Consider the following 26,654-nt stretch of genomic DNA (forward strand, 5'->3'; position numbering starts at 1 on the left):
CCCACACCTCTACATATACATAGCAAATAAATATTAAACACTGTCCATCTTGAATATATAACAGAAGGAGGAAGCTTCAGAGTTCACAAGGTTAATGCTGTATGGAATGAAACTATGGCTGAATCTGGATGTTCTGCTATGGATACCGCGAAGCCTCCTCACAGAAGGTAACAAGGAAAACAGGCTGTGGAGAGGATGTGTAGTGTCCCAGATAAGATGTGTAGTGTCCCAGATAAACACCATTTTAGCATTTTCCCTGCCAGCTGGGCACCAAAAGGGGCCAACTTCTGCTTTCTTCCCAAAGGCAACTAGACCTTCTCGTTTTGCTAGGTGTCGCTTCTCATCCCGGAAACCTCTTCAGTTCTGTCTGAATGGCGGAGAACGGTCAAAACTGAAGAAGCTTCTTGGATGAGAAGCGACATCTCTTCAAGCAAAACGAGAAACTCCATTTGTCTTTGGGACGACCATGATCTGGATCAGTGTTTCTCAACCTTGACAATTTTAAGGCATGTGGACTTCAACTCCCAGAATTCCACAGCCAGCATTGCTGGCTGTGGAATTCTGCAAGTTGAAGTCCACATGCCTTAAAATTGTCAAGGTTGAGAAACACTGATCTGGATGGACAACTGAGAATCTCCATAGACGGGGGTGGGGGTGGGGGTGGTGTGTGTGTGGTGGTGTGGTGGTGTGGTGGAGGGAACCTTGGTTCTTCGATGACTCGTGGACTTCAACTCCCACAATTCCCGAGTCAGCATGCCTGGGTCAGGAATTCTGGGTATTGGTCCACAAGTCACAAAAGAGCCAAGGTCGCCTACCCAAGTGTCATAGACGTTCAAGTCCTGGTGCAATTTCTCCTGCTTTTATTTTGAAAAGAGCTCCAACTTTTCACTTTTTTTGCCAACTGAACTCAGCCAAGGCCGCTTTGCCAGCCTGGGGTGAGCTTGCCTAGGTGTGCAAGGCTAGTGGGGGGAGTCTTTCACAGGTGCACCGATGCTTGCAGGGGCCAAGAGGTGTGCAAAACTTCAACAGGTGAACCAGAGCCAGCCAGACCCAGAAAACCTTCTTTTTGACGCAGAGGAATCAAGAAAAGCGCCTTCCGAGTTTGACTGAAGGAGGTAAAGCCCTATTTGCATTCGTTCGTTCATCCATCCATCCATTATCCAGAAGCCTCAGAATGGCCCCTTTTCGATCTGGGACAAGTCGGTCGTGTGTATCAACCCTTAAGGACGCAAACGCGAGTTCACAAAACCTTGTATGCCCTTTCCAAGCATTCACGGCATGGTGGTGGCGGGGCGGGGCGGGGGGAGACAAACCTGGGTCAATTACCCACCCATCCCCGCTGGCAAAGCAGGGCCCGGGGTCCCCACAATCCTGCGACGGGGACCAGTTTGCAGGACACCTCCGCCCCCTTCCCCAAGTTAGAAAGCGACTCCGGGGCGGGCAGGAGGGGCAGCGAGCGCAAGCCGCGGAATGGGGAGGGGGGGGCCGACTCCGATTCCAGGTTCGGGGCGTCGTGCGAACGCGGCCTTTGTCGAGGCGGAGCCAACGCCGATCCGCCGGCAGGGGGCGGTGGGGCCAGGAGCCTCGCCTGCTCTGCGGCTCCGCCATTAATCCAGCGCCCAGCCGGCGGGATCGAAGAGGAGCGAGCGAGCGAGCGAGAGAAAAGGCGCGGCGCCGTCGGATTCCCCCAGCCCGCGATCCGGGGACCGGGCTCCGCTTCCCGGCGGGGCGCCCGGGTGCAAGGGGGCCGAGCAGCCGCCCCGCTTGCACCGGGATTGCAGGTACGCGCCGGGTCCCTTCGCGCACGGGAGGGCTGGACGCCGCCTGGCCCCGGCCTGCTCTTGCTGGCCCCGGGAGCCGGAGGAGGGCCCCCTGCCTCCGCCGCCCTTTGGCCGGCGCTCCGGGTGGAGCCGGCGGGCGCAGGAGTGAATCCCGGGGCGCTGCAGCCGTCTGCGATCTCCTGCGCCCCGGAGGTCCGCTTTGCGCTGCGCCCGCCTTGCAAAGGTCCTTCGCGGGACAAACGGGCGGCGGGGAGGGGGGGGGTCAATCTTTGTTGTCCGCCATTCCGTCTTTGCTTTCCGCTGGCCGAGCCGGCTCGTGGCCGCCGGGTTAGAAAGCCGGCAAGAGGAGGCGTGGTTAAAGCTCGGAGCGGAGACCACGAGGAAATTCCCTGGGCTGCAGGCTAGCTTGGGGGAACGGAGAAAGTGTTCCAGAAGGAGGCAGCGGGGGGAATGAGTTCCTTTAATTTAGATGTCCAGGAGACTAGGGGAGTCTTGGGTGAAATCAGGCATCTCCCACTCCATTAACGGAATAACAGAGTTGGAAGGGAGCTTGGAGGTCTTCTAGTCTGACCTCCCTGCTCAAGCCAGAAATCCTATCCCACTTCAGACAAATGGCTGTCCAATCTGTTCTTTAAAATCTCCAGTGTTGGAGCCCCCACAACTTCTGGAGGCAACTCCTTTCACTAATTAATAGTTCAGAAAATTTCTCCTTATTTTTAGGTTGCTTCTTTCCTTAGTTAGTTTTCATCCTTTGCTTCTTAGAAGTCTTGGGTGCTTTGGAGACTGGATTTACACCCCCCCCCATTCTTTGTGGCTGCTCCTCAGATATTGGAACATTGCTATCTTGTCACCCTGACTCCTAATTGAGCAGAGGGCTCGACTAGAAGATCTCCAAGGTCCCTTTCCAGTTCTGTTCTGATTCTGATGAGTCCTTCTTTTCACTAGAGTAGACATACCCATTTCCTGCAACCGTTCTTCATATGTTTTAATCTCCAGTCCCCTAATTATCTTTGTTGCTCTTCTCTGTACTCTTTCTAGAGTCTCAGCATCTTCTTTATGTTGTGGTGATCAAAACTGGACGCAGTATTCCAAGTGTGGCCTTACTAAGGCTTTATAAAGTGGTACAAACACTTTTTGTGATCTTGATTCTGTCTCTTTGTTAATGCAGCCTTGGTGCTTTTGACAGATGCAACACACTGCTGGCTCATGTTTTAAGTGATTGTTCACTAGGACTCCTAGATTCCTCTTGCAGTTACTACTGTTGAGCAGTGTACCGCCTATTCTGTACCTAATAGAATTAGAGAGACTTGTTTAAAATAATCATTTATTTATTTAAGAGCTTTGCACTCATCAAAAAACACAACTCTGGGCGCTTATCAAGATATCTCCTCTCTCTCTTGTCCTGGAAACATAATTTGAACCTAGTTTTAATTAACTATAGGGTGTGTTTAATAATGCTGTGTTGAATAATGAGCGTGATCTTTCACTGTAGTAATCTGAACTATGATTTAAAAGCCATAAAAGATAAGTTTATGTAGCAGGTAAAGGCAAACTGCTGTGATTAAGGTTGTCCCAGTCTTTTTCCCTCAGCTTCCAAAAGGATGTTTTTTTAACTGCAGGGTTGAATTACCTTCATATAATACTTTGGGCTTAGGTAATGTTGGCAATTGGTTAAATTGTTAAAATTTGGCCTTCCAAATCAACTATTTCTTTGATTGTTCTTTTTTTTTGATGTTTTGGAAAGAGGAAATCTGTGGAGATAGTCTTTTGGAGATAGTTACTTGACCCCAAAGATTGATAACTAGAAAAACAATGGAAATGTATCTTGAAATGTGCTTAACTATGAATTAAATTAATTTACACTTTCTGAGGAGAAAACTTTTTAAATAAAAGGACAGCAGCAGTTGGCTCCCCACAGACATAGGAGGAGAGAGGCAGAAAAATGACTCCGGCCTGTTAATATATCTGGGGCACTAAAAACCCTATTTTATTATTTATTTATTTATTTATTTATTTATGATACTTATATACCACTTTTAAGTGCAAGCACTGTCTAAGCGGTGTACACCAGTAAGCAATGTATGTATATATTTACATTACCCCCAACAATCTGGGTCCTCATTTTACCTACCCCGGAAGGATGGAAGGCTGAGTCAACCTTGAGCCAGTGAGATTTGAACCGCTGACCTGCTGAACACAGTCAGCTAAAGTGGCCTGCAGTACTGCACTCTAACTGCTGCGCCACCTCGGCTCATTATTTTATTTATTATTACATTTATTGGCCGCCCACCTAGCTACGAAGCCAGGAGCCAGGGGTCTTTGGCCTTCTGAAACTGTGACTGCATCTGGAGGGTAATTGTACAGGTAGTCCTTGAGGTACAACCGGTTGCTTAGCAACCATTCAAACATTCAGTGGAATCCCCGAAAGTTAGTTACAACCCAGTTCTAATATTCCGATGGATGCTCCCCCATGATCATGTGACTACATTACAGGCACTTAGGCAATGGCCCGCATTTACAGGCATTTGCTATGTCCTGCAGTCACATGACCATGACATATGACAGTTTGGCTTCTGGTTATTGGCAAAAATGCCCCATACAGGTAGTCCTTGACTTATGACCACAGTTCAACCCAAAATTTCTGTTGCTAAGTGAGACAGTTGTTCAGTGAGTTTCTTTTAAATAGCTAGAATTTAGGGGTAGACAACCTTGGCTCTTTTATGAACTCGTGGACTTCAACTCCCAGAATTCCTGAGCCGGCTCCATGCTGGCTCAGGAATTCTGGGAGTTGAAGTCCACGAGTCATAAAAGACCCAAGGTTGCCTACCCCTGATCAGGCTGCCTATGATAATTCTTTTGATTTTCCCCTAAATTTTATTCATTTATTTTGAAAATTGATATGGGCTCCGTACAGTTAGTCCTCAATTTACGACCGGTCGCCTAGCAACTGTTTGAAGTTATGATGAAATAATTATGATGTTCCAAAGTTGTGATGGCTGCACCCCCGCCCCAGTTATGTGACCGGGTGAGGGGCAACAGGCAGCCAGCCTTCATTTACAGCCATTTGCTGTGTCCTGTGCTGACACGACTGCCTTTTGCGACATTTTGGCTGAAAACCGTCACTCACTTCCAAGTTTTATGGCAAAAAAGATCCACAGTATCTAATGGGTTCCTTTTATGATCACAGCGTTCGCTTCGTGATCGCAGCAAACAGATCATAAAAATGGGTCTGGTTATGTGGCAACCCTGTTTATGATCATCATGACTTACCTCAGTAATGGGCAGGTTCCATTTGAGTCAGAAGTCGAGGACCCCCTGTATAAACTTGAAGCTGGGCAGCTAATGAACAATGCATAAACACATTAAGGCATTAATTAATGATTATGGTGACTATTTGCCATTAAGCTGTTGTGGACACTTAGTGGCCCCATAGATAGATCATCTCAGTGATGATCTGCCCCCATCCTGGTCCTTCAGCTCTCCCAATATTCTCCCATTAACACTGTACAGACAATCCTTGATTTACAGCCACAATTAGGAGCCCAAAACTTCTGTTGTTAGGCAAGACAGCTGTTCTTTGAGTTTTGCCCCATTTTCTGACCTGTCTTGCCACAGTGGTTAAGTGAATCACTGCAGTTGCTAAGTTAGTAACGTGGGTTGTTCGGGGAACCTGGCTCCCCCTTTGAGTTTGCTTGTCAGACGGTCGCAAAAGGGGATCATGTGACTCCTGGGACACTGCAGCCGTCATAAATACGAGCAGCTGCCAAGAGTCCAGCGTTTGATCATGTGACTGTGGGGATGCTGCAGTGGTCATATGTGTGAAAAAAACTGTCGTAAGTCACTAATTTCATTCCCCGTGTAAGTTTAAATGGTCGCTAAATGAATGGTAGTAAGTTGAAGACTACCTATAATTGAATCTGTCCATCCATCCTGCTGTTGGGCCTGCTCATCTCTTTTCTTCTGCCTTTTCCATCATTAGAGCTTTCAGCATATAAAGCTTGTCAAGGTAATGATTTAGAAGTGAACCACCTGGTATAATGTGAGATGAATGATGCAATGGCCACACCTGGAATACTGCATCCAGTTTTGGTCACCATGATGTAAAAAAGGTGTTGAGACTCTAGAAAAAGTACAGAAAAGAGTAACAAAGATGATTAGGGGACTGGAGGCTAAAACATATAAGGAACGGCTGCTGGAATTGGGCATCTCTGGTCTAATGAAGAGAAGGACAAAGGGGGACATGATAGCAGTGTTCCAATATCTCAGGGGCTGCCCCGGAGAAGAGGGAGTCAAGCTATTCTCCAAAGTGCCTGAAGGCAGGACAAGAAGCAACGGATTGAAACTAACCAAGGAGAGAAGCAACCTAGAACTGAGGAGAAACTTCCTGAAAGTTAGAACAATTAACCAGTAGAACAACCTGCCTCCAGAAGCGGTGAATGCTCCAACACTGGAAGTTTTTAAGAAGAGACTGGACAGCCATTTGTCTGAAATGGTGTAGGGTTTCCTGCCTGAGCAGGGGGTTGGACTAGATGACCTCCAAGGTCCCTTTCAACTTCATCATCATCATCATCATCATCATCATTATTGTTAAGTCTGGGGTGTTATGTTGCAGGTGCTTGATTGTTTGAATTCTGAAGTCCCAGAGCAGTTTAATTTCATCATTTTCTATGACTTTCTCTATTTTATGATCCCACCAGTTCTTGCTTACAGGCAAATGATATTTCTTCCAGATCTTCCAATGTACCATTGTTGTTACTTTGTCATGCCGCTGCTTGTAGTCAGTCTGTGCAATCTTCTTCAAGCAGCTTACCAGGTGGTCCACTGTTTCTTCAGATTATTATTATTAATAATATATTTTGTGTATTATTTATTAATAAAAATATAAAACACCACAAAATAAGTTAAGAATGTTTTAACAAAGGGGCTTCAGATACGTTGGGCTCCACTGCTGTAATGTCCTTGCCCAAATTCAAAGAGGGCAGCCTGGCGTGCTGTGATCGGCAGACAGTGTCACGAAATACTCCTCGAGTTACAACAGTTCAGTTAGTGACCATTCAAAGTCAACGGTGGCCCTGAAAAAAAAAAGGGGGGACTTATGGCCCATTTTTCAGAGTTAACGAACTTTGCAGCATCCCCCCCCCAGGGTCACATGATCAACATTCAGCCATTTGGCAACTGGCTCATATTTATGATGGTCGCGGCGGTCACGTGATCCCCTTTTTGCGACCTTCTGACAAGCCGGGTCCACGGGGAAGCCGGATTCACTTAACAACCGGGTGACTAACTTAACAACTGCAGTGATTCGCTTAGCAACTGGGGCGAGAAAGGTCGTGAAATGGGACAAAACTCGCTTGAGAGACTGCTGAGCCATCAAAAAAGAGGGTTGTCTGGGGCTTTCGAGTGAAAACGAAACAAAGGAAAGTTCCCCTCACACACACCAGTCCACCAACACAGTCGTAAGCCAGTCTCTCCGTTTCCTTTCCGCCCCCCCCCCGGCCCACTTCACTTCGTGAAGGCTTTAGGCGGGAAAACGCGCGACGCACTATCAGCAGGCTCTTCCTCCTTGGACATGCCGGCCTTTTGTTATTGGTTTAAACGCTCAGAGGGTCTGTTTTGACGTGAGCCCATTGGCTGAGAGCAACGGGGTGTGTGTGTGGCTTCAAAGCCCTGATCAAACGCAAGCGCTGCTGTTTCTGCAGAGGGCAGGTCTGATTTCTGCTTTTTGACGTTAGTGGCGAAATGGAGCCCTGCCCGCGCGCGTCCTCTGTAAAAGTGGTTTTCTCAAAGTCAGATGTTTATTTGGAAAAATGCGTGACTGATACAATAGAATATTTGTTGCGTAGGGTTGAAATGAGGGCTGCTTGGGTCAGTGTCTTACCCTTCTCAATATGGGCACATCTTTTAACTCATTCTTTGGGGAATAATCAGAGTTTACAATTTATTACATTCTTCAATAGTCTCAACCACAGCAATTTTGGGCTCCATTGAGGTGGTAAGTGGAGGACCGCCTGCAATACCCACACTGGGATGGAGAACTGGGTGCCGTTTTCCTCATGATCCACGGCGTCTTTTCTTCCCTTCTCTCCAAAGGGGCAAAGTGACCGAACCTGATGTCTCTCAAAGGGTCTCAGGCAATCTCAGAAGGAATCCGTTAACCCAGGGGGGTCAAACTCAATTTCATTGAGGGCTGCATCAGCATTGCGGTTGCCCTGGGGGGGGTGTGTGTGGCCAGGGTGGGTGCGGCCTACTGGGTGGGTGTGGATGGAGTGGGTGTGGCCTACTGGGTGGGCGTGGCCAGCTCTACATCGTTCACGTCAAGGGTGCCTGTGGGGGCCTGGGCAGGAGTGGGACAGATCTGAGGGTCTCTGGCAGAAGGGGGTGGGACCAGGGCAAGCGCCAAGGCATGGTGCGTTTCTTCATTCCTCACAAAGGGTGACACCTCCCCAGCATGCACCCAGGGGGCGGGGCTGATGCGGCAGGGGCTGGTTCCTCGCTGTTTCCAGATGGCCTTGTGGAGCTAAGACTGAATGCGTTTCAGCATAGATGGCCACCACAAAATTGTACATTGGCTCCCGGCCGGCCTGGGCCAGGGCCAAGGCAGCAGGGGCCGTTCCCTCACTGTTTCCAGGATGGCTTCGCGGGCCACATGAAACCACTTATTGGACTTCTTACATTCCCGTGAGACGTCAACCTCCACATAACCGCATTCTAAGAAAACTTAATGCTTTTTAAATCCTTTAATTTTTTTTTTTTTTTGAATCTTTAAAGTGCCCCAGCCCTTTGGATTGTGTGTCTGTGTGTCTGTGTGCATTTTTGCTAAAATGAATTATTGTAACAGAATAACAGTGTTGGAAGGGATCTTGGAGAGGAGAAAATAGAATAGAATAGAATAGAATAGAATAGAATAGAATAGAATAGAATAGAATAGAATAGAATAAGAAAAAAAAAATAGAATAGAATACTTAAGGTTTCTAATTTAGCAGAAATGGCAAAGATTTCTGCTTATTTAAAGGACCATACACAAGAAAAATTTATTATAGTGTGGAGAAGGTGGATAGATTATATTCAGAATAAAAATGGAACTTTAAACTTCCATTTATTTTATGATTAATTTTTTTCTTGAAATAATAATTATTATTTATAGAATTTTATTTGATTTATAGTAGATTTGTTTATATTATTATTCTTAAAGTTAAGAGGGAGTTAAGGGTTAAGTATGAATTTGTTTATTGTATAAATTTTTTGTTTTAAAAGTTATAGATTGTGTTTGGTTTGTTTTGTTTAGAATAACCCTGTATTTTGCTCCGGGAAGCGGGGGGGGGGTAGGGGGGGAGGGGATGGGTGGGATTAAGTAGGTTAGATAAATAGAAATATTAATGTATAAAATAGATAGAGTAATTCAGAGGGAGGTGCCGCTCGGGTATTTCCCCTGAACAGTATCCAAAGAGGGATGAGAGGGGAGGAGGAAGTGATGGAAGGAAGTTGGATGGGAGAAAGGGATGAAGGGAGAGAGGAGATGAGAGGAGAGAGGGAGTAGGGAAGTAAGGAAGGAAGGTTGAGAGGGCAGACGCAGTTGGGGGGAGATAGACGAGCGACACCTAAGGTCTTATTTTAAAGGTATTTTTCTTTTTTTATTCTTTTTATATAATGTATTGAAAGTATTAAATGTATTGAAAAATGAAAATAAATTAAAAAAAAAATAGAATAGGAATAGGAATAGGATAGCTTAAATCTGTTTCTCAACCTTGACAATTTTAAGGCATGTGGACTTCAACTCCCAGAATTCCATAGCCAGCATTGCTGGCTGTGGAATTCTGGGAGTTGAAGTCCACATGCCTTAAAATTGTCAAGGTTGAGAAACACTGGCTTAAATGGACTCCAGAAGATGGTAGAGGACAGGATGGTCTGGAGGAATGTTGTCCATGGGGTTGCAATGGGTCGGACATGACTTCTCAACTAACAACAACAAAAGTAGAACAGAACAGAACAGAACAGAACAGAACAGAACAGAACAGAATAGAATAGAATAGAATAGAATAGAATAGAATAGAATAGAATGACAGCTCCTGAAGGCAAGTTGCTCCACTGATTAATTGTTCTAACTGTCAGGAAATTTCTCCTTAGTTCTAGGTTGGTTCTCTCCCTTGAGATGGTCCCCAAAGTTCTCTTCTTTTTTTCTTTTTTCTTTTGCATATATCACACTTTTTCTTCTTATTTTTGGTTTGTGTTTGTTTAGGAAGGAGTTCCCTCTCCAAATCAAGAGAGCTTCACAGTGTCGGCTGTAACCTGGAAGCTAACACACTCCTGGCTTGGGATTCCACTCTGCCAGTCTAGAGGAGAAAATGTGTCTTGGATTTCAAGTGAGCATTTGAAAAAAGAAAAAAAAAGTGGAAAAAGGCTTCCCCTCCAGTTAGCTCAATCGGAACCGGGTGTTTATAACAAGCGATCCAGTTCCAAACTGGTGGTTTGACAGCTGGGGTTAGACATGGAGCCAAAATCTAGAACTCCACAAGGGGAAGACGGTCTGGATCGGGTAAGGAAAGCCTGCAGTGAGGATTTTTCCAAATGCACAGAGATGGAGCCCTTAGGATGGAAGCTCCCACAAGGAATCAAACGAGAATCTTGTCGAGTGATGCAGCAACCCTGGAAAACCCAATGGCGGGACTTTCTGAAGACCTTGCCGTGTCCCCACGTGGGATGGGAGGAGGACTCCGAGGTGCTGGGCAACACCCCTTGGGAGGACCCCAAGGCCTTCCTGGTCTCCTTTGAGCAGGTGGCCCAAGCCTGCCAGTGGCCCAAGGGCGAGTGGGTGACTCGGCTCCTGCCAGCCCTGAGCGGAGAAGTGAAGCGGGCCTTCAGTGGCCTAGAAGCCAGAGACAAGGAGGATTATGGGAAAGTGAAGGCGGCCATCTTGAGAGGGGAAGCCATCAGGATCGAGGTGCAACGGCAGCACTTCCGTCAATTCCGCTTCCAGGAGATTGAAGACCCGCGCAGGGTTTACGGACAATTGCAAAGGCTTTGCCGCCAGTGGCTGAAGCCGGAGAGACGCAGCAAGGAGCAGATCCTGGAGCTGCTGATCCTGGAGCAGTTCCTGACCAGCCTCCCACCGGAGCTCCAGAGCTGGATCCGAGCAGGAGGACCGGACACCTGTTCCCAGGCGGTGGCCCTGATAGAGAATTTCCTGTTGAACCGGCAGGAGGCTAAGGTAGGAAGGTGGCAGGCCTGTAATGTTTGAACCTCTCTGCAGGACAGGGGTGTGAAAAGCTAGGCAAAGTTAAGCTTTAGCACGGGTTGTCCTTGCTTAATGCGAGAATTGGGACCCGGATTTCCATCGCTAAATGATGCATTCATAAAGTACGATGTTACATGACTGCATTGCTTAGTGACGGCACAAAACCACCATCCGCCGTTTGGTAAGTGAAAACCACAGATTAGTAAGCGAGGGCCTCACTTGACTGGCAACTTCCTGCCAGCTTCCCATAAAGTCAGTGGGGAAGCCGGCTGGACATCGCAAGTCCCAGATGGCTTGCAAGCAGGCCAGAGGGCGGGTAGGTACTACAGAGTGAGGTGGGGTGTGTGCTCGGTGTTAAATGTGTGCACACTAGGGAGGGGGTATTGCTGCGCAAATGTGTGCTACGGAGTACTCTTGCCACAGGGCTCCTCGGGAGAAAAGGCAGCGGGTGCAACTTGCGAGCTTGTCGGCTGGCCTCCCACATTGATTTTGCTTGTGGGAAGGTTGCAGATGGGGATTCACGTGATCGTGGGACACCGCAAGCATTGTGTAAGTGCGAACCGATTGCCAAGCGCCCAGATTGTGAACACGTGACTGTGGTGGTGGTGGTGCAGCAGCTGGAATATTGAGGAACGGTTATACCACTCTTAGGATTACTCTTACGTTTAAAAGACAAAGGTTGCTCTTTCGAAGACAGCAAAGTCCACATTTTGGACAGAGAGGACTGCTGGTTTGAAAGAGGGGGTCAAAGAGGCCCTCTGAGTCAAAACTGAACAACAACTCATCTATCTCCAGGCTACAACACAGTTCTTTCAGCAGCCCCAAGAAGGCTCCACCCCCATTTGCATTCTGATGGTATGTTTTAAATGTGTGTTATGTATGTGTACACTTTGAGAGGAAACAACTAAATTTCATTTTTAATGTGTGCCATTGTGCCCATAGGAAAAAAATGTCAATAAAGGTTATCTATCTATTTATCTATCTATCTATCTATCTATCTATCTATCTATCTATCTATCTATCTATCTATCTATCATCTATCTATTTATCATTTATCTAGCTATCATCTATCTGTCATCTATCTATCTGTCTGTCCCTCCATCTACCTGTCTGTCTGTCTATCTATCTATCTGTCTGTCTGTCTGTCTGTCTGTCATCATTCATCCATCCATTCATCCACCCACCTATCTATCTATCATCCATCCATCCATCCACCCACCCACCCACCCACCCACCCACCCACCCACCCATCTATCTATCTATCTATCTATCTATCTATCTATCTATCTATCTATCTATCTATCTATCTATCTATCATCTATCTATTTATCATTTATCTATCTATCATCTATCTGTCATCTATCTATCTGTCTGTCCCTCCATCTACCTGTCTGTCTGTCTGTCTGTCTATCTATCTATCTATCTATCTATCTATCTATCTATCTATCTATCTATCTATCTACCTACCTATCTATCTACCTATCTATCTATCTACCCACCTATCTATCTGTCTGTCTGTCTATCATCATCCACCCACCCACCCACCTATCTATCTATCATCCATCCATCCATCCACCCACCTACCAATCTACCTACCTATCTATCTATCTATCTATCTATCTATCATCCACCTACCTATCATCTATCATCCACCCACCCACCCACCCATCTACCTATATCTATCTGTCTGTCTGTCTGTCTGTCTGTCTGTCTATCATCATCCTATCTATCATCATCCATCCACCCACCCACCTATCTCTCTATCATCTATCTATCTATCTATCTATCTATCTATCATCCACCCACCCACCAACCCATCCACTGGCCGGATCAGGTGACCCTGAGGGCACAGATAAACCCCAAGTGACCTCAACAACTCTCTTAAAAGGATGCAAATGACCAGCTGTCTGCAAGGAGTATAAATCCTTCCCTTCCCCACCATCCAGTCATAGCCGAAGAAGCTTCTTGGAGGAGAAGCGAAACGTCTCCAAAGAAAACACAAGGAAGTCCCATTGCCTCGTGAAAAAGCACCTTTGGGTTACCCCACTCGTTTGACGCATTGCAACTTCAAACAGTCACTGAATGAGCGGTCGTTAACTGGGGGCAGCTTGTAGAAAAAGGTGTTGGTGCCCAGTAGGCAGAATTTTTCATGCTTCAGCTGAATTATCCTGTTTTGATCCGAAATTGGATTCTCCTGTCTCATTTAGGAGCCACCGCAGGAAGTGATCACCAAGAGTTCCCTGGGTGAAGAGAGGGTTACTTTGAAGATTGACCAGGAAGAGATCTATAAAGACATTAAACAGAACAATAATGGAGTTATCCATTTGCTGGGTAAGGAAATGCCAGGGATTAAAGCAGGGGCTTCCATAATGGGGGGTGGGAGTCAAAAAAGTCCTCAAAGAACAGTGGCTGTCTTCAGATCGCACTAAGCCAGGGGTAGGCCACCTTGGCTCTTTTGTGACTCATGGACTTCAACTCCCAGAATTCCTGAGCCAGCCATGTTGAGGGGAAAGGAAGAGGTTTCCAAGCTGAGCCATGCTGGCCCAGGAATTCTGAGAGTTGAAGTCCACGAGTCATAAAAAGAGCCAAGGTTGTCTACCCCTGGGCTAGATGATCTACAAAGGGGTCTTCAAACTTGGCCCTTTTATGACTCGTGGACTTCAACTCCCAGAATTCCTGAGCCAGCCATGCTGAGGGGAAAGGGAGAGGTTTCCAAGCTGAGCCATGCTGTCTCAGGAATTCTGGGAGTTGAAGTCCACGAGTCATAAAAGAGCCAAGGTGGCCTACCCCTGCACTAAGCTGTCCCGCTCACTCACACACACACATAATGGTGGTTTAGTGGGTTTATCTTGTTTGGGAAACTTTTCAAGTGCCTTATGGATTCTTTAGCCATTGCTCTATGGACTAGCATTGGTCTGTTTTTGGCTGGACTTAGTTGGGACAGTTCTGCGTTTTTGGTGAAGGGAATTGCTGGGGAATATTAATAAACCCACTAACCCACCATTACATGTGCGTATGTGACTGAGCAAGGCAGCCCCCATGCTGAGCACTATTCCAGTTTGTTCAGCTTTGGGTTAGCACAATGTGTGTGCCCTGTTGCTGGCAATTTAAAAAACTTTATATATATATATATTCAAAAAAAAAATTGTGGCCCACTAACTCTTTGTCAGCCATAAAAAATATGAATTCACAGTATGTGACATCTGCCTGTAAAACATGCTCCTAGATTGGAGCGAAACACAGAACAGACTGATTTATCCTATATTTGGTAGACCGGGTGCTCCAGCCAACACACACACACACACACACACACACACTCTAAATAAAAGTATTATTTTATAAACCTTTAATCTTAACTTTGGTTAAGAAGCCAAGGCTCAGCACTGTATTTGAACTGATTTATCCTATATTTGGTAGACCGGGTGCTCCAGCCAACACACACACACACACACACACACACACACACACATATAAAGGCTTTGAGTATTGTGCTAATGAGCCAGTATTATAAATAAAAATATTATTTTATAAACCTTTAACCTTAACTTTGGTTAAAAAGCCAAGGCTTAGGCCTGTATTTGAACCAGCTAGTGGGAGTGTGTCTTGAATGTATAGCTGGAGAAGAGTGAGCATGTTCCTTGAACTTAACTAGAGAGTTTGAAGTTTGAATAATTTTCCCTCCCTGCAAACAAACAAAAAATGGAGCGAGTTGGACAAAGTAACCCAAATTTGTTTCTAATTTGCCGATGGGAGTTTTTGATGCCAGGGACCACTCAGGTTTTTTTCAATATTGTATTTTCTTGTTCCCTTCCCTTTTCTAAAAAAAATAAAAATATTCTGTCTTTTAAAGATAATGGAAGTAAAGAATCTAGTGGTTCCAGCTCCTTGCTTCCTCCCGAGGGAGAAGAAACAGATAAAGCTTCTCCTAGTAAGGTAGGTGAAACTTTGGATGAACAAATGCAAAAGACGGGTTAAGAGAGAGAGGGAGGGAGGGAGAGAGAGAGAGAGAGAGGGGGAGGGAGGGAGGGAGGGAGGGAGGGAGGGAGGGAGAGAGAGAGAGAGAGAGAGAGAGAGAGAGAGAGAGAGAGAGAGAGAGAGAGAGAGAAGGGTCCTTTGGAAAAAAATTGGGCTGAAGGATATTAGATATTAGAATTCTTTTTTTTGTAATATATTTTACTGATTTTTTTTAAGAACATAAATTATGATAACTGGTGAACAGTGAGTTCTCTCGGTTACATTTGTAAAACAATCATTAACAATTAATTTCTATACTCCATATTCCACATAATAATTTTAGTTGATTTCCTCTTTCCGCAAAATATCCTCTTTTGCAAACATTGAGTTAATTCAATTCTTATTGTTTTGATATGTTTTCTGAGGTTTTCGCGGGTATTTGTATGTAGGTCTTTGGTTGTTCGGGTTTTCTCCCGCGTAAAATTGGAAATGTCTTGGCGACGTTTCGACGAAGTCCCATTCGTCATCTTCAGGCTGGTGTCTTCAGCTTCGTGCTTCGAGCAGCAATGTGTGGTCTTAGCTGTTTCTTCCTTTTAACTGCCAGTGGGGGTATGAACTGATTGGGTGGGAGCTTGGCTGTGTTCTGATTGGGTGGAGGTGTGTTCTGATTGGTTAGGGGCGTGGCTGTGCTCTGATTGGCTGGGGGGTTGGCTGTGCTCTGATTGGCTGGGGGGTTGGCTGTGCTCTGATTGGCTGGGGGAGTGTTCTGTTTGGTTGTGCTCAGGTTAGTCTGAGTTGCAGAGGGGTTTAAGATTTTGGGCTGCCTTGCTATTTTTTGGCTTCGCGTTCGTGGTCGTGCCTCATTTTCATGGAGGGTGTCAGTTTGCTTCATGTATGGATTGGAGGGCTTTAAAGTGGCTAATGATGCAGCTCTGGTCTGGCTTCTGGTTTGTGGTCGTGCCTCATCATCGGTGTGGCTTTGGGTTTGCTTTTTGCGTGGATGTGTGGTGGTGACATCCTGTGTGGTTTTTGTGAGTGTGGGTCTGGTATCATTTTTTGTGTTAGGGAGTCGTTTGTCAATAAGGGCGGGTTTCCAAATGGCTGGTAGGCGGGAGGTATCATCTCGCTTGTTCATGCTGTGTGGGCGTTTTTCTATCTCGATGGCTTCTCTGATTATTCTGTTATTAAAATGTTCACTTTTGGCAATGGTTCTGGTATTTTTAAAGTCAATTTCATGTCCTGTGGCTTTAAGGTGTTGGACCAGGGAAGATGTTGGTTCCTCTTTTTTGACTGAGTTCTTATGTTCTTCAATGCGTGCACTTATTCTTCTGTTGGTTTGTCCGATGTATGTGGTGGGACAAGTGGTGCATGGGATTTCGTATACTCCTTGATTTTCTAATTCAATTTTATCTTTGGGGTTTCTAAGGATGGTGGATATTTTTCTGTTTGTGCAGAATGCTGTTTTGATGTTGTGTTTATGGAGGATCTTACTGATTCTGTCTGTGGTGCCTTTTATGTATGGGAGGAGGGCTTTGCCGTTTTCTTGTTCTTTGTCTTGGATTTTAGTGGGGGTTTCTTTTTGGATTAGGTTTGTAATCTTATTTCTATGGAATCCATTGGATGTTAGTACATTGGTGAGAGTGTGTAGTTCGGGTTTTAGGTGTTGTTCGTCAGCTAAGCGTTTTGTTCTGGAGATGAGTGTCTTGGCTACAGAGTTGATCTGTGCTGGGTGGTGGTGTGAGAGAGCGTGCAGATAGCGGTTTGTGTGTGTTTTCTTCTGGTAGATGGTGTGTCCTAGGGAGCCATTGGATTTCTTGTAGACTAAGACATCCAGGAAGGGAAGTTGGTTGTTAGCTTCTGTTTCCATGGTGAACTGTATTTTGGGGTGTAGGCTGTTGAGGTGTGTGAGGAAGTTGTCCAGTTTTTCTTTCCCATGTGGCCAGATTATGAAGGTGTCGTCTACAGTATCTGAGCCAGAGTTTGGGTTTGTGATCCGATTTTTCTAGAGCTTGGGTTTCAAAATGTTCCATGTAGAGGTTGGCAATGACAGGTGAGAGGGGTGATCCCATGGGTGCTCCTTCTGTTTGTTTGTATTTTTGTCCATTATAGATGAAGTATGTGTTGGATAGGCAGTGGTTGGTCAGATCTAAGATGTGTTTGGGGGGGGTTATATTTGTTTTGAATAGCTGTCAAGGCTTCTTTGATAGGCACCTGGATGAAGAGGGATATGACATCGAAGCTCACTAGTAGGTCACTGGGCTGTAAGTTTTGTTTTTTTATGATCTCTATAAACTGGAATGAGTTTTTTACGTGTGAGGTGATGGATTCTGCATAGGGCTGTAGTTGTTTGGCGAGAAATTTGGCTAGGTTTTGTAGAGGTGAGCCTATGGAGCTGACTATAGGTCTGAGTGGGGTTCCTTCTTTGTGTATCTTGGGGAGACCATAGAGTTTGGGGCATCTGGATGATTTCTCTCTGGGAATGATTCTTTGCTGGATCTCTTCGCTAATGGGGGAGGCTTTTATTTTGGATCTGGTGGTTTTTTCCAGGTAAGTGGTGGGATCTATTTAGGGGTTTGTATGTGGAGTCTTGGAGTAGGTTGGTTAATTTGGTTTGGTAGTCAGATGTGTTCATAACCACCGTGGCGTTGCCCTTGTCTGCTGGTAGGATTATTATGCTGGTGTCTTTTTTCAGGTTATGTAGTGCTGTCTGTTCCTCTTTGGGTAAGTTGCTTTTGGGTGGCTTGCTGGTGCAGAGGATGTTGGTGATTTCGAGTCTGATTCTGAATTAACAAAAATCTCCTCACACTCCACCTCAAACTCAGCAACAAGATCCACCCCGCACTTTGGGACAAATCCAAACAACTCGCCGTCTGGAGAGCCGAAACACAGACCACCCTCAAGACAGATACACACACCAACAAACTCCAAAGACTACAAGAACGCCAGAAACAAACCCCTCCTCCCTCACAGCCACACATGAAACAAACAGTGCATAACATCTCAGATAGGATCCTCACCAAAGCCGAAACCAATGTCCTTTCCAAAGGATTCAACTTTGCAGTCGCTCCCAAACACATCCCCACTGAAACCATTATATGTGGAGTTGAAACCAGCCTGACCAAAACCAACCCCGACGACGCTAACAGAATCAGACTCGACAACTGGACAACTTCCTCACACACCTCAACAGCCTACACCCCAAAATACAGTTCACCATGGAAACAGAAGCTAACAACCAACTTCCCTTCCTGGATGTCTTAGTCTACAAGAAATCCAATGGCTCCCTAGGACACACCATCTACCAGAAGAAAACACACACAAACCGCTATCTGCACGCTCTCTCACACCACCACCCAGCACAGATCAACTCTGTAGCCAAGACACTCATCTCCAGAACAAAACGCTTAGCTGACGAACAACACCTAAAACCCGAACTACACACTCTCACCAATGTACTAACATCCAATGGATTCCATAGAAATAAGATTACAAACCTAATCCAAAAAGAAACCCCCACTAAAATCCAAGACAAAGAACAAGAAAACGGCAAAGCCCTCCTCCCATACATAAAAGGCACCACAGACAGAATCAGTAAGATCCTCCATAAACACAACATCAAAACAGCATTCTGCACAAACAGAAAAATATCCACCATCCTTAGAAACCCCAAAGATAAAATTGAATTAGAAAATCAAGGAGTATACGAAATCCCATGCACCACTTGTCCCACCACATACATCGGACAAACCAACAGAAGAATAAGTGCACGCATTGAAGAACATAAGAACTCAGTCAAAAAAGAGGAACCAACATCTTCCCTGGTCCAACACCTTAAAGCCACAGGACATGAAATTGACTTTAAAAATACCAGAACCATTGCCAAAAGTGAACATTTTAATAACAGAATAATCAGAGAAGCCATCGAGATAGAAAAACGCCCACACAGCATGAACAAGCGAGATGATACCTCCCGCCTACCAGCCATTTGGAAACCCGCCCTTATTGACAAACGACTCCCTAACACAAAAAATGATACCAGACCCACACTCACAAAAACCACACAGGATGTCACCACCAAACATCCACGCAAAAAACAAACCCAAAGCCACACTGACTGATGAGGCACGACCACAAACCAGAAGCCAGACCACAGCTGCATCATTAGCCACTTTAAACCCCTCCAATCCATACATGAAGCAAACTGACACCCTCCATGAAGAGGAGGCACGACCACGAACGCGAAGCCAAAAAATAGCAAGGCAGCCCAAAATCTTAAACCCCTCTGCAACTCAGACTAACCTGAGCACAACCAAACAGAACACTCCCCCAGCCAATCAGAGCACAGCCAATCAGAGCACAGCCCCCCCCAGCCAATCAGAGCACAGCCAAGCCCCTAACCAATCAGAACACACCTCCACCCAATCAGAACACAGCCAAGCTCCCACCCAATCAGTTCATACCCCCACTGGCAGTTAAAAGGAAGAAACAGCTAAGACCACACATTGCTGCTCGAAGCACGAAGCTGAAAGCACCAGCCTGAAGATGACGAATGGGACTTCGTCGAAACGTCGCCAAGACACTTCCAATTTTACGCGGGAGAAAACCCGAACAACCAAAGACCTAATTCGGGTTTTCTCCCGCGTAAAATTGAAGTGTCTTGGCGACGTTTCGACAAAGTCCCATTCGTCATCTTCAGGCTGGTGTTTTCAGCTGCTCAAGCACGAAGCTGAAAACACAGCCTGAAGATGACGAATGGGACTTCGTCGAAACGTCGCCAAGACACTTCCAATTTTACGCGGGAGAAAACCCGAACAACCAAAGACCATATATATATATATATATATATATATATATATATATATATATATATATATATATATATATATATATATATATATATATATCCCAATATTCCAAAAAATAATCATATCAGTATAATATTTCTTTTCTATTCAGTCATTCTGGTTGCCTAGATATTAGAATTCTTAATTGGCCAAGAGGGATTGGACACACAAGGAATTTGTCTCCTGTGCAGAAGCTCTCAGTATATATACAAGCAATAAATTATAAAAATATTATAATGATAAAATACAAGGTTAGATAAATAGAAGTATTAATCTTATTGTATATAATACAGATAGGGAAATTTGGAGAGAGGAGTTGCTCGGACATTACCCCTGAATTGTATCTGAAGAGGGATGAAGAAAGGAGAGGAGAGAGAAAAGAGTAAAGGAGGGGAGAAGGAAGTAGGAAGGCTGGAGGAAGAGGAAAGGGGAGGAGAGTGGTGAAGGAGAGGAGAGGAAGAAGAGGGAAGTAGGGAAGAGAAGAAAGGGAGAAAGAAGGTAGAGAAGAAGGAGTGTAGATACGGTGAAAGGGGAAATGGGCGAGCAACACCAAAAGTCATGTGTATGTATTTATTTCATTTTGTTAAAAGTATCTGTATGTGAGTGTGGTGGGAATGTATGTTAATATCTGATAAGTATTACGGTATATGTATCGGGGAGAGTTTGGAAAAATAAAAAATTATTAAAATAAATAAATAAATAAATAAATAAATAAATTATAAGAAACAGGGACAAGCAATAGAGCAGGGGTAGGCCACCTTGGCTCTTTTATGACTCGTGGACTTCAACTCCCAGAATTCCTGAGCCAGCCACGCTGAGGGGAAAGGGAGAGGTTTCCAAGCTGAGCCAGGCTGCCTCAGGAATTCTGGGAGTTGAAGTCCACGAGTCATAAAAGAGCCAAGGCGGCCTACCCCTGAACTAGAGACCTGGTGGCCGCTGGCTGAGGCTGCTGAAGGCCCTGGGCCTCTACTTCAGTTCCCGCACTGCCACTGAGAGCTGCCATTGTGCAGGATGGCCGAAAGGGAAGAGACGGGGGGGGGGGACTCGGGGGCCGTTCCTCATCTTACTGAGCCTCAGGACTGGGATGGACCCAGCTGGAAGTGGCTTGGATTGGGTCGGGTCCTTGCCTAACAACCGGTGGGATTCAGCTAATGAGGACAATGGGACGGGCCTGATTGGCATCCCTATTTGATGCAGTCACGTGACATCACACAGTACAACCGCATCGTTTAGTGAGGAAAATTCCAGTCCCACTTAACCATCGTAACTCGAGCATACCTGTATGGGCAAGTTTGCACAAAATACTGGCCCATGAGTTCATGCATTAGCCTAGTTGCTGGATTCATGTGCTGCACAAACTGGATAACCATTTTAGTCAAGGATTTGCCAATAGCTGTGTATCTTGCCAGAAGTATTCCCAGTTCTCAGTTTGATGGATCTGATGTGGTCTTAAAAGAGTTTAACCCTGTACTGTGCTGTTCTAATGCTGAATATGTGTTTGTATGTGCAAAGAGTAAAGGCTCTTCCCTTTATTCCCTTTATTCCTTCCTCCCTCCTTCCTTCCTCCCTTCCTTCTTTCCTCCTTCCCTCCCTTCTTCCTTTCCTTCCTCCCTCCCTCCCTCCTTCCTTTCTCTTTCTCTCCTTCCTCTATCCTTCCTTCTTTTCTCTTTCTTTTTTTCTTTCTTTCTTTCTTTCTTTCTTTCTTTCTTTCTTTCTTTCTTTCTTTCCTTCCTCCCCCTCCCTCCCTCCTTCCTCTCCCTCCCTCCTTCCTTTCCTTCCTCCCTCCTCCCTCCCTCCCTTCCTTCCTTTTTCCCTCCCTCCCTCCTTCCTTCCTTTCCTTCCTCCCTCCCTCCCTTTCTCTTTCCCTCCTTCCTCTATCCTTCCTTCTTTTCTCTTTCTTTCCTTCCTCCCTCTCCCTCCCTCCTCTCCCTCCCTCCCTCTCTCCCTCCTTCCTTCCTTTCCTCCCTCCCTCCTTCCCCTCCCTCCCTCTCTCCCTCCTTCCTTCCTCCCTCCCTCCCTCCCTCCTTCCTTCCTTCCTTCCTTTCCTCCCTCCCTCCTTTCTTTCTCTTTCCCTCCTTCCTCTATCCTTCCTTCCTTCTTTTCTCTTTCCTTCCTTCCTTCCTTCCTCCCCCTCTCCTTCCCTCCCTCCTTCCTCTCCCTTCCTCCCTCCCTCCTTCCTCCCTCCGCCTCTCCCTCCTTCCTTCCTGTCTTCCTTCCTTTCTCCCTCCCTTCCTCCCTTCCTTCCCTCCCTCCCTCCCTCCTTCCTCCCTCTCTCCCTCCCTCCCTCCTTCCTTCCTTCCTTCCTTCCTCCTTCCCTCCCATCCACCCATCATCTCTCTTTCTGCATCCTGTTTCCACTTACCCTTGCCAAACGCCATATGTTATTTTGTAGACATCTATTATCATGGAACGATACGCCTTTGGGTGCTCTGTCTGCCAGTGACTTTTTCCCATTTCCAGGACCTCCTGGACTTGAAAGATGCTGGCGTTTCGTTGAATGTGGTCGATCCAACCCCGATCCAACCGGGCCAGCAGACCATGTTCTGGCAAGTCATGCAGGAGGAGGATGGGGATGCAGATTCTTTGGGTAAGGGTCCTGGAATTGGAAGGGTCCCTAGAGGACCTAAAGCCCAACCCTCTTCTCAGTGCAGGAACCACTGGAGCAGTGAAGGCGAACCTTTTAGAGACCGAGTGCCCAAACTGCAACCCAAAACCCCACTGATGCATCGTCGGATGCCGGGTGGGCGTGGCCCATTGGGTGGGCGTGGCTGCGGTGGTAACAGCAGACTGGGTGGGACTAAAAAGTTCAGTCAATCAATTCCAACTTTGAAAGATCTTTTTTTTCCCCGCAAGAACTTGAAATTGATTGATTGAACCTTTTTTTTTTTTTTGCACACGGCGGCAGAGGCCTACAGCGAAAAGATTTTATAAAACTCAGCTGAAGGTCAAGGACTGGGGCGACGGTGCGCGTGCCCAGAGAGAGGGCTCTGAGTGCTGCCTCTGGCACCTGTGCACTGGAGCATCTCTGACATTTGGCCATCCAGCTTTGGTTTGAGGCCCGCTGGCTTATCAACTAGGAAAGCTGAGTATTCAAATGGAAGTATTAAGGTTATTGCGGTTGATCACACAGTCAGACAGACCGTTTAAACCAGTGGTTCTCAACCTTTCTAATGCCGCGACCCCATAATACAGTTCCTCATGTTGTGGTGACCCCCCAACCACTTATACATCACCGGGTGCCAGGGGCGTGGCCAAAGAAAAGGGGGAAAAAATGACGGACAGCCTTGTTTGGCGACCCCCGTGAAATGGTCGTTCGACCCCAAATGGGGTCCCGACCCACAGGTTGAGAACCATTGGTTTAAACTGATTTGGCATTTTCTGTCCACTTACTGGATCCTTCCCAAGGACCTGGGATAGGCAGACGTTGTGGTTTGGAGGCGTTAAAGTTGTCATCGCAAGAAGAGGGAGTCCAAAGGCGCTGAACAGGTCACAAAGTAAAAACACAAAAGAACAATAAAATAATGTAACAGCTAAGACAGAGGAACGTAAGGTGACAAAAACGGGCAATAATTAAAAATACGCACACGCTGCTTAGAGCCAGGGGTCTTCCAACTTGGCAACTTTAAGACTTGTGGACTTCAACTCCCAGAATTCTTCAGCCAGCCAGTTTGAAGAGCTCTGGCTTAGACTAGAGGCTTCGAACCACCCTCAGCAAAAGCCTAGACAAAGAGCCAAGTCTTCAAGAGTCGACAGCAGTAGGATATGAGCCGCCTTTGAGGGGAGAGTCAGTCTAGACCACAGGTCGGCAACCTGCGGCTCCGGAGCCGCATGCAGCTCTTTGAGCCTTCCCCTGTGGCTCCCAGCCTCCTCTGCCTTTGCAGAGAGAGACAGAGACAGAGAGAGGCAATTGCGCTTCCCTGCTTTCTCTCTCTCTCTCTCTCTCTCTCTCTCTCTCTCTCTCTCTCTCTCTCTCTCTCTCTCTCTGTGTGTGTGTGTAAAAGAGTGCACTCACAGTGTTCTCCGAGGAGCTGAAAAGCTTACTGGGTGGAGCTCCTCCCTTTGCTGCGTCTCTGCAGGAAGCAGGAAGGGCAGGAGAGAGCTAGCTAGCCCAGCTAGGCTGACTCAGGAATTCTGGGAGTTGGTCCATGAGTCATAAAGGAGCCGAAGTTGCCTATCCCTGACCTTGTTGGAGAACAGCTTGAAGCTTGCCAGGTGAGCAGCAGATAGGAGGGGGGGGGAGAAAGAGAGAGAGAGGAAAAAGAGAGAGAAAGAAAGAGAGTGGGGGAAGAGGAGTGGCAGACCAAGGGCAGATAGAGAGGGAGGGAGGGAGAGAGAGAGAGAGACCCTTTTGACATCTAAAATGAAGATAACACTGCATATATCCTTTTTTTACCTGTGTGTGTATGTAATTTTATTCTCCTAAAACATTCTCTTGGTGATCATTGTTTTAATAGAATGGATATTCCCAAGAGTCATATTTTTACTTTTATTTTTAGTGTGTGTGTGTGTGTGTGTGTGTGTGTGTGTGTGTGTGTATGTATGTATACACACACACACACACACACACATCCCTATAATAAAGGTAAAAAAGGATATATGTAGTGTTAATCTTCATTTTAGATATCAAAAGGGTTTTGCGGCTCCCGGTGTTTTCTTTTTGGTGGGAAACGGGTCCAAGTGGCTCTTTGAGTGTTTTGGGTTGCCTACCCCTGGGCTAGACCAAGGGTGGGCAACCTTGGCTCTTTTATGACTCATGGACTCAACTCCCAGAATTCCCGAGCCAACATGGCTCAGCTTGGAAACCTCTCCCTTTCCCCTCAGCATGGCTGGCTCAGGAATTCTGGGAGTTGGAGTCCACGAGTCATAAAAGAGTCAAGGTTGCCTACCCCTGGTCTAGACTAGAGGGCAGATGCTGTGGCAGAGAAGATGCCCTTCCAGGGTCCCAATAGGCAGCAGGGTTTAATCCAGGGGTCTCCAAATATGGCATTGGACAGATAGAATTCCTCAGCCAGCCATGCTGAGGAATGCTGGCTGAGGAATTCTGGGAGTTGAAGTCCACATGTCTTAAAAGTTGCCATGTTTAGAGACCCTTGGATTAGTTGAAGGAACCTGGAGTCTGCCAATTCTGGTTGGATTAGCCGGATAGATACCATAGGAGACAGATGTCACTCTCCTCTCCCCCAAACAACCAGGATCTATGCCGTATACGAGGCCTTTGTTTCACCTGGAAGCCTTGGGATATATTGCTCTGTTGTTTCCAGACCTCCCCTGCTAGCTACGAATTCTGGGATTTGAAGTGAATGCATCTGGTAAGCCCCAGGTTATAACAAAAGACTAGCTAATAATAAGACCATTTGGTCTGGAGCAGGGGTAGGCAACCTTGGCCCTTTTATGACTCGTGGACTTCAACTCCCAGAATTCCTGAGCCAGCCAAGCTGAGGGGAAAGGGAGAGGTTTCCAAGCTGAGCCAGGCTGGCTGAGGAATTCTGGAAGTTGAAGTCCACAAGTCATAAAAGGGGCAAGTTTGAAGACCCCTGACTTACAGCCATTCACTTAGTAACTGTTCAAAGTTATGAAGATTACTAAACACCTGGTTCCAATAGTGGCCCCTTCCTGCAGTCACATAATGCATTTTGGGCATTTGGCAACCGGCCCATATTTGTGGCTGTTTGTAGTGTCCCACAGTAATAATAATAATGATAATAATAAAAAATTGGAAGGGACATTGGAGGTCATCTAATCCAACCCCCTGCTCAGGCAGGAAACCCTATACCATTTCAGACAAATGGCTGTCCAGTCTCTTCTTAAAAATTTCCAGTGTTGGAGCATTCACCACTTCTGAAGGCCGGTTAATTGTTCTAACTGTCAGGAAGTTTCTCCTTAGTTCTAGGTTGTTTCTCTCCTTAGTTAGTTTCCATTCGTTGCTTCTTATCCTGCCTTCAGGTGCTTTGGAGAATAGCTTGACTCCCTCTTCTTTGTGGCAGCCCCTGAGATATTGGAACACTGCTATCATGTTCCCCCTCATCCTTCTCTTCATTAAACTAGACATACCCAATTCCAGCAACCGTTCCTTATGTTTTAGCTTCCAATCCCCTAATCATCTTTGTTGCTCTTCTCTGTACTCTTTCTAGAATCTCAACATCTTTTTTACTTCGTGGTGACCAAAACTGGATGCAGCATTCCAAGTGTGGCCTTACCAAGGCCTTGTAAAGTGGTACTAACACTTCACGTGATCTTGATTCTATCCCTCTGTTAATGCATCCTAGCCCTGTGTTGGCTTTTTTGGCAATTGTAACACATTGCTGGCTCACGTGTCCATTTTTGCCAGTGTTTACTGGTGTTCACTCCAAGTTTCTGACAAAAACTGGCCCATAGAACATGGATTTGCCCAACGGCTGCCACATTCGCTTTACAGCCATTGCATTCGCTTAATGACGATTGCAAGAAAAAGTCTACAATTGGGTCGGTCGCCCGATGGCCAGCATTCCGACTGTTTCGACTTAGGACCCCAATTGCCAGGTTCATTTAAGGTCATAACTCAAGGACTACGTCTAGCTACCGGCTAGCTTAGCTGCTCCATCGAAGTGAGGCAGACCAAATGGAAATGAATGACCAGAATTCACCAGAATTTGTCCTCCAAGTAATTCTGTGTCTCCTTCTGTCTTGAATCCTAAGAGGGACTCTTGGTGCCCAAACCGGATCTTGCATCCAATCCAGAAGAAGAGGAGGAGCCGGTTTTCGTCCAATTTCCTGTTGAAAGTGAGAGAATTCCAGATCACGAATCAGGTAAGAGGAAGACCGGATAAGTTATTCTTGCAAGACCAGAATAATTTTAGACCTCCC

The 26,654-nt window shown here is 46.1% G+C and overlaps 1 protein-coding gene across 4 annotated transcripts in view; it reads left to right on the plus strand.

The window, feature by feature from the left end:
* The first annotated feature begins 895 nt into the window (after window positions 1-895).
* The window catches only part of LOC120308827 (zinc finger protein 436-like), a 46,675-nt gene continuing 20,916 nt past the window's right edge, over window positions 896-26,654 (plus strand). For 2 of the 4 annotated variants that reach the window (XM_039345365.1, XM_039345364.1), the window contains exons 1-6: window positions 1,535-1,781; window positions 10,018-10,986; window positions 13,221-13,344; window positions 14,864-14,946; window positions 22,272-22,398; window positions 26,487-26,597. In XM_039345365.1, coding sequence (XP_039201299.1) covers window positions 10,267-10,986; window positions 13,221-13,344; window positions 14,864-14,946; window positions 22,272-22,398; window positions 26,487-26,597 — 1,165 coding nt within the window. In that variant the 5' untranslated portion in view covers window positions 1,535-1,781; window positions 10,018-10,266. Of the gene's footprint in view, window positions 1,116-1,534; window positions 1,782-10,017; window positions 10,987-13,220; window positions 13,345-14,863; window positions 14,947-22,271; window positions 22,399-26,486; window positions 26,598-26,654 lie in introns of those variants that run through there. The other 2 variants (XM_039345363.1, XM_039345362.1) reach the window with 2 other exon arrangements.

This window comes from Crotalus tigris, unplaced genomic scaffold (genome assembly GCF_016545835.1).
Source record: "Crotalus tigris isolate CLP2741 ecotype Arizona unplaced genomic scaffold, ASM1654583v1 scf7180000017950.1190679, whole genome shotgun sequence".
Classification (NCBI taxonomy): domain Eukaryota; kingdom Metazoa; phylum Chordata; class Lepidosauria; order Squamata; family Viperidae; genus Crotalus; species Crotalus tigris.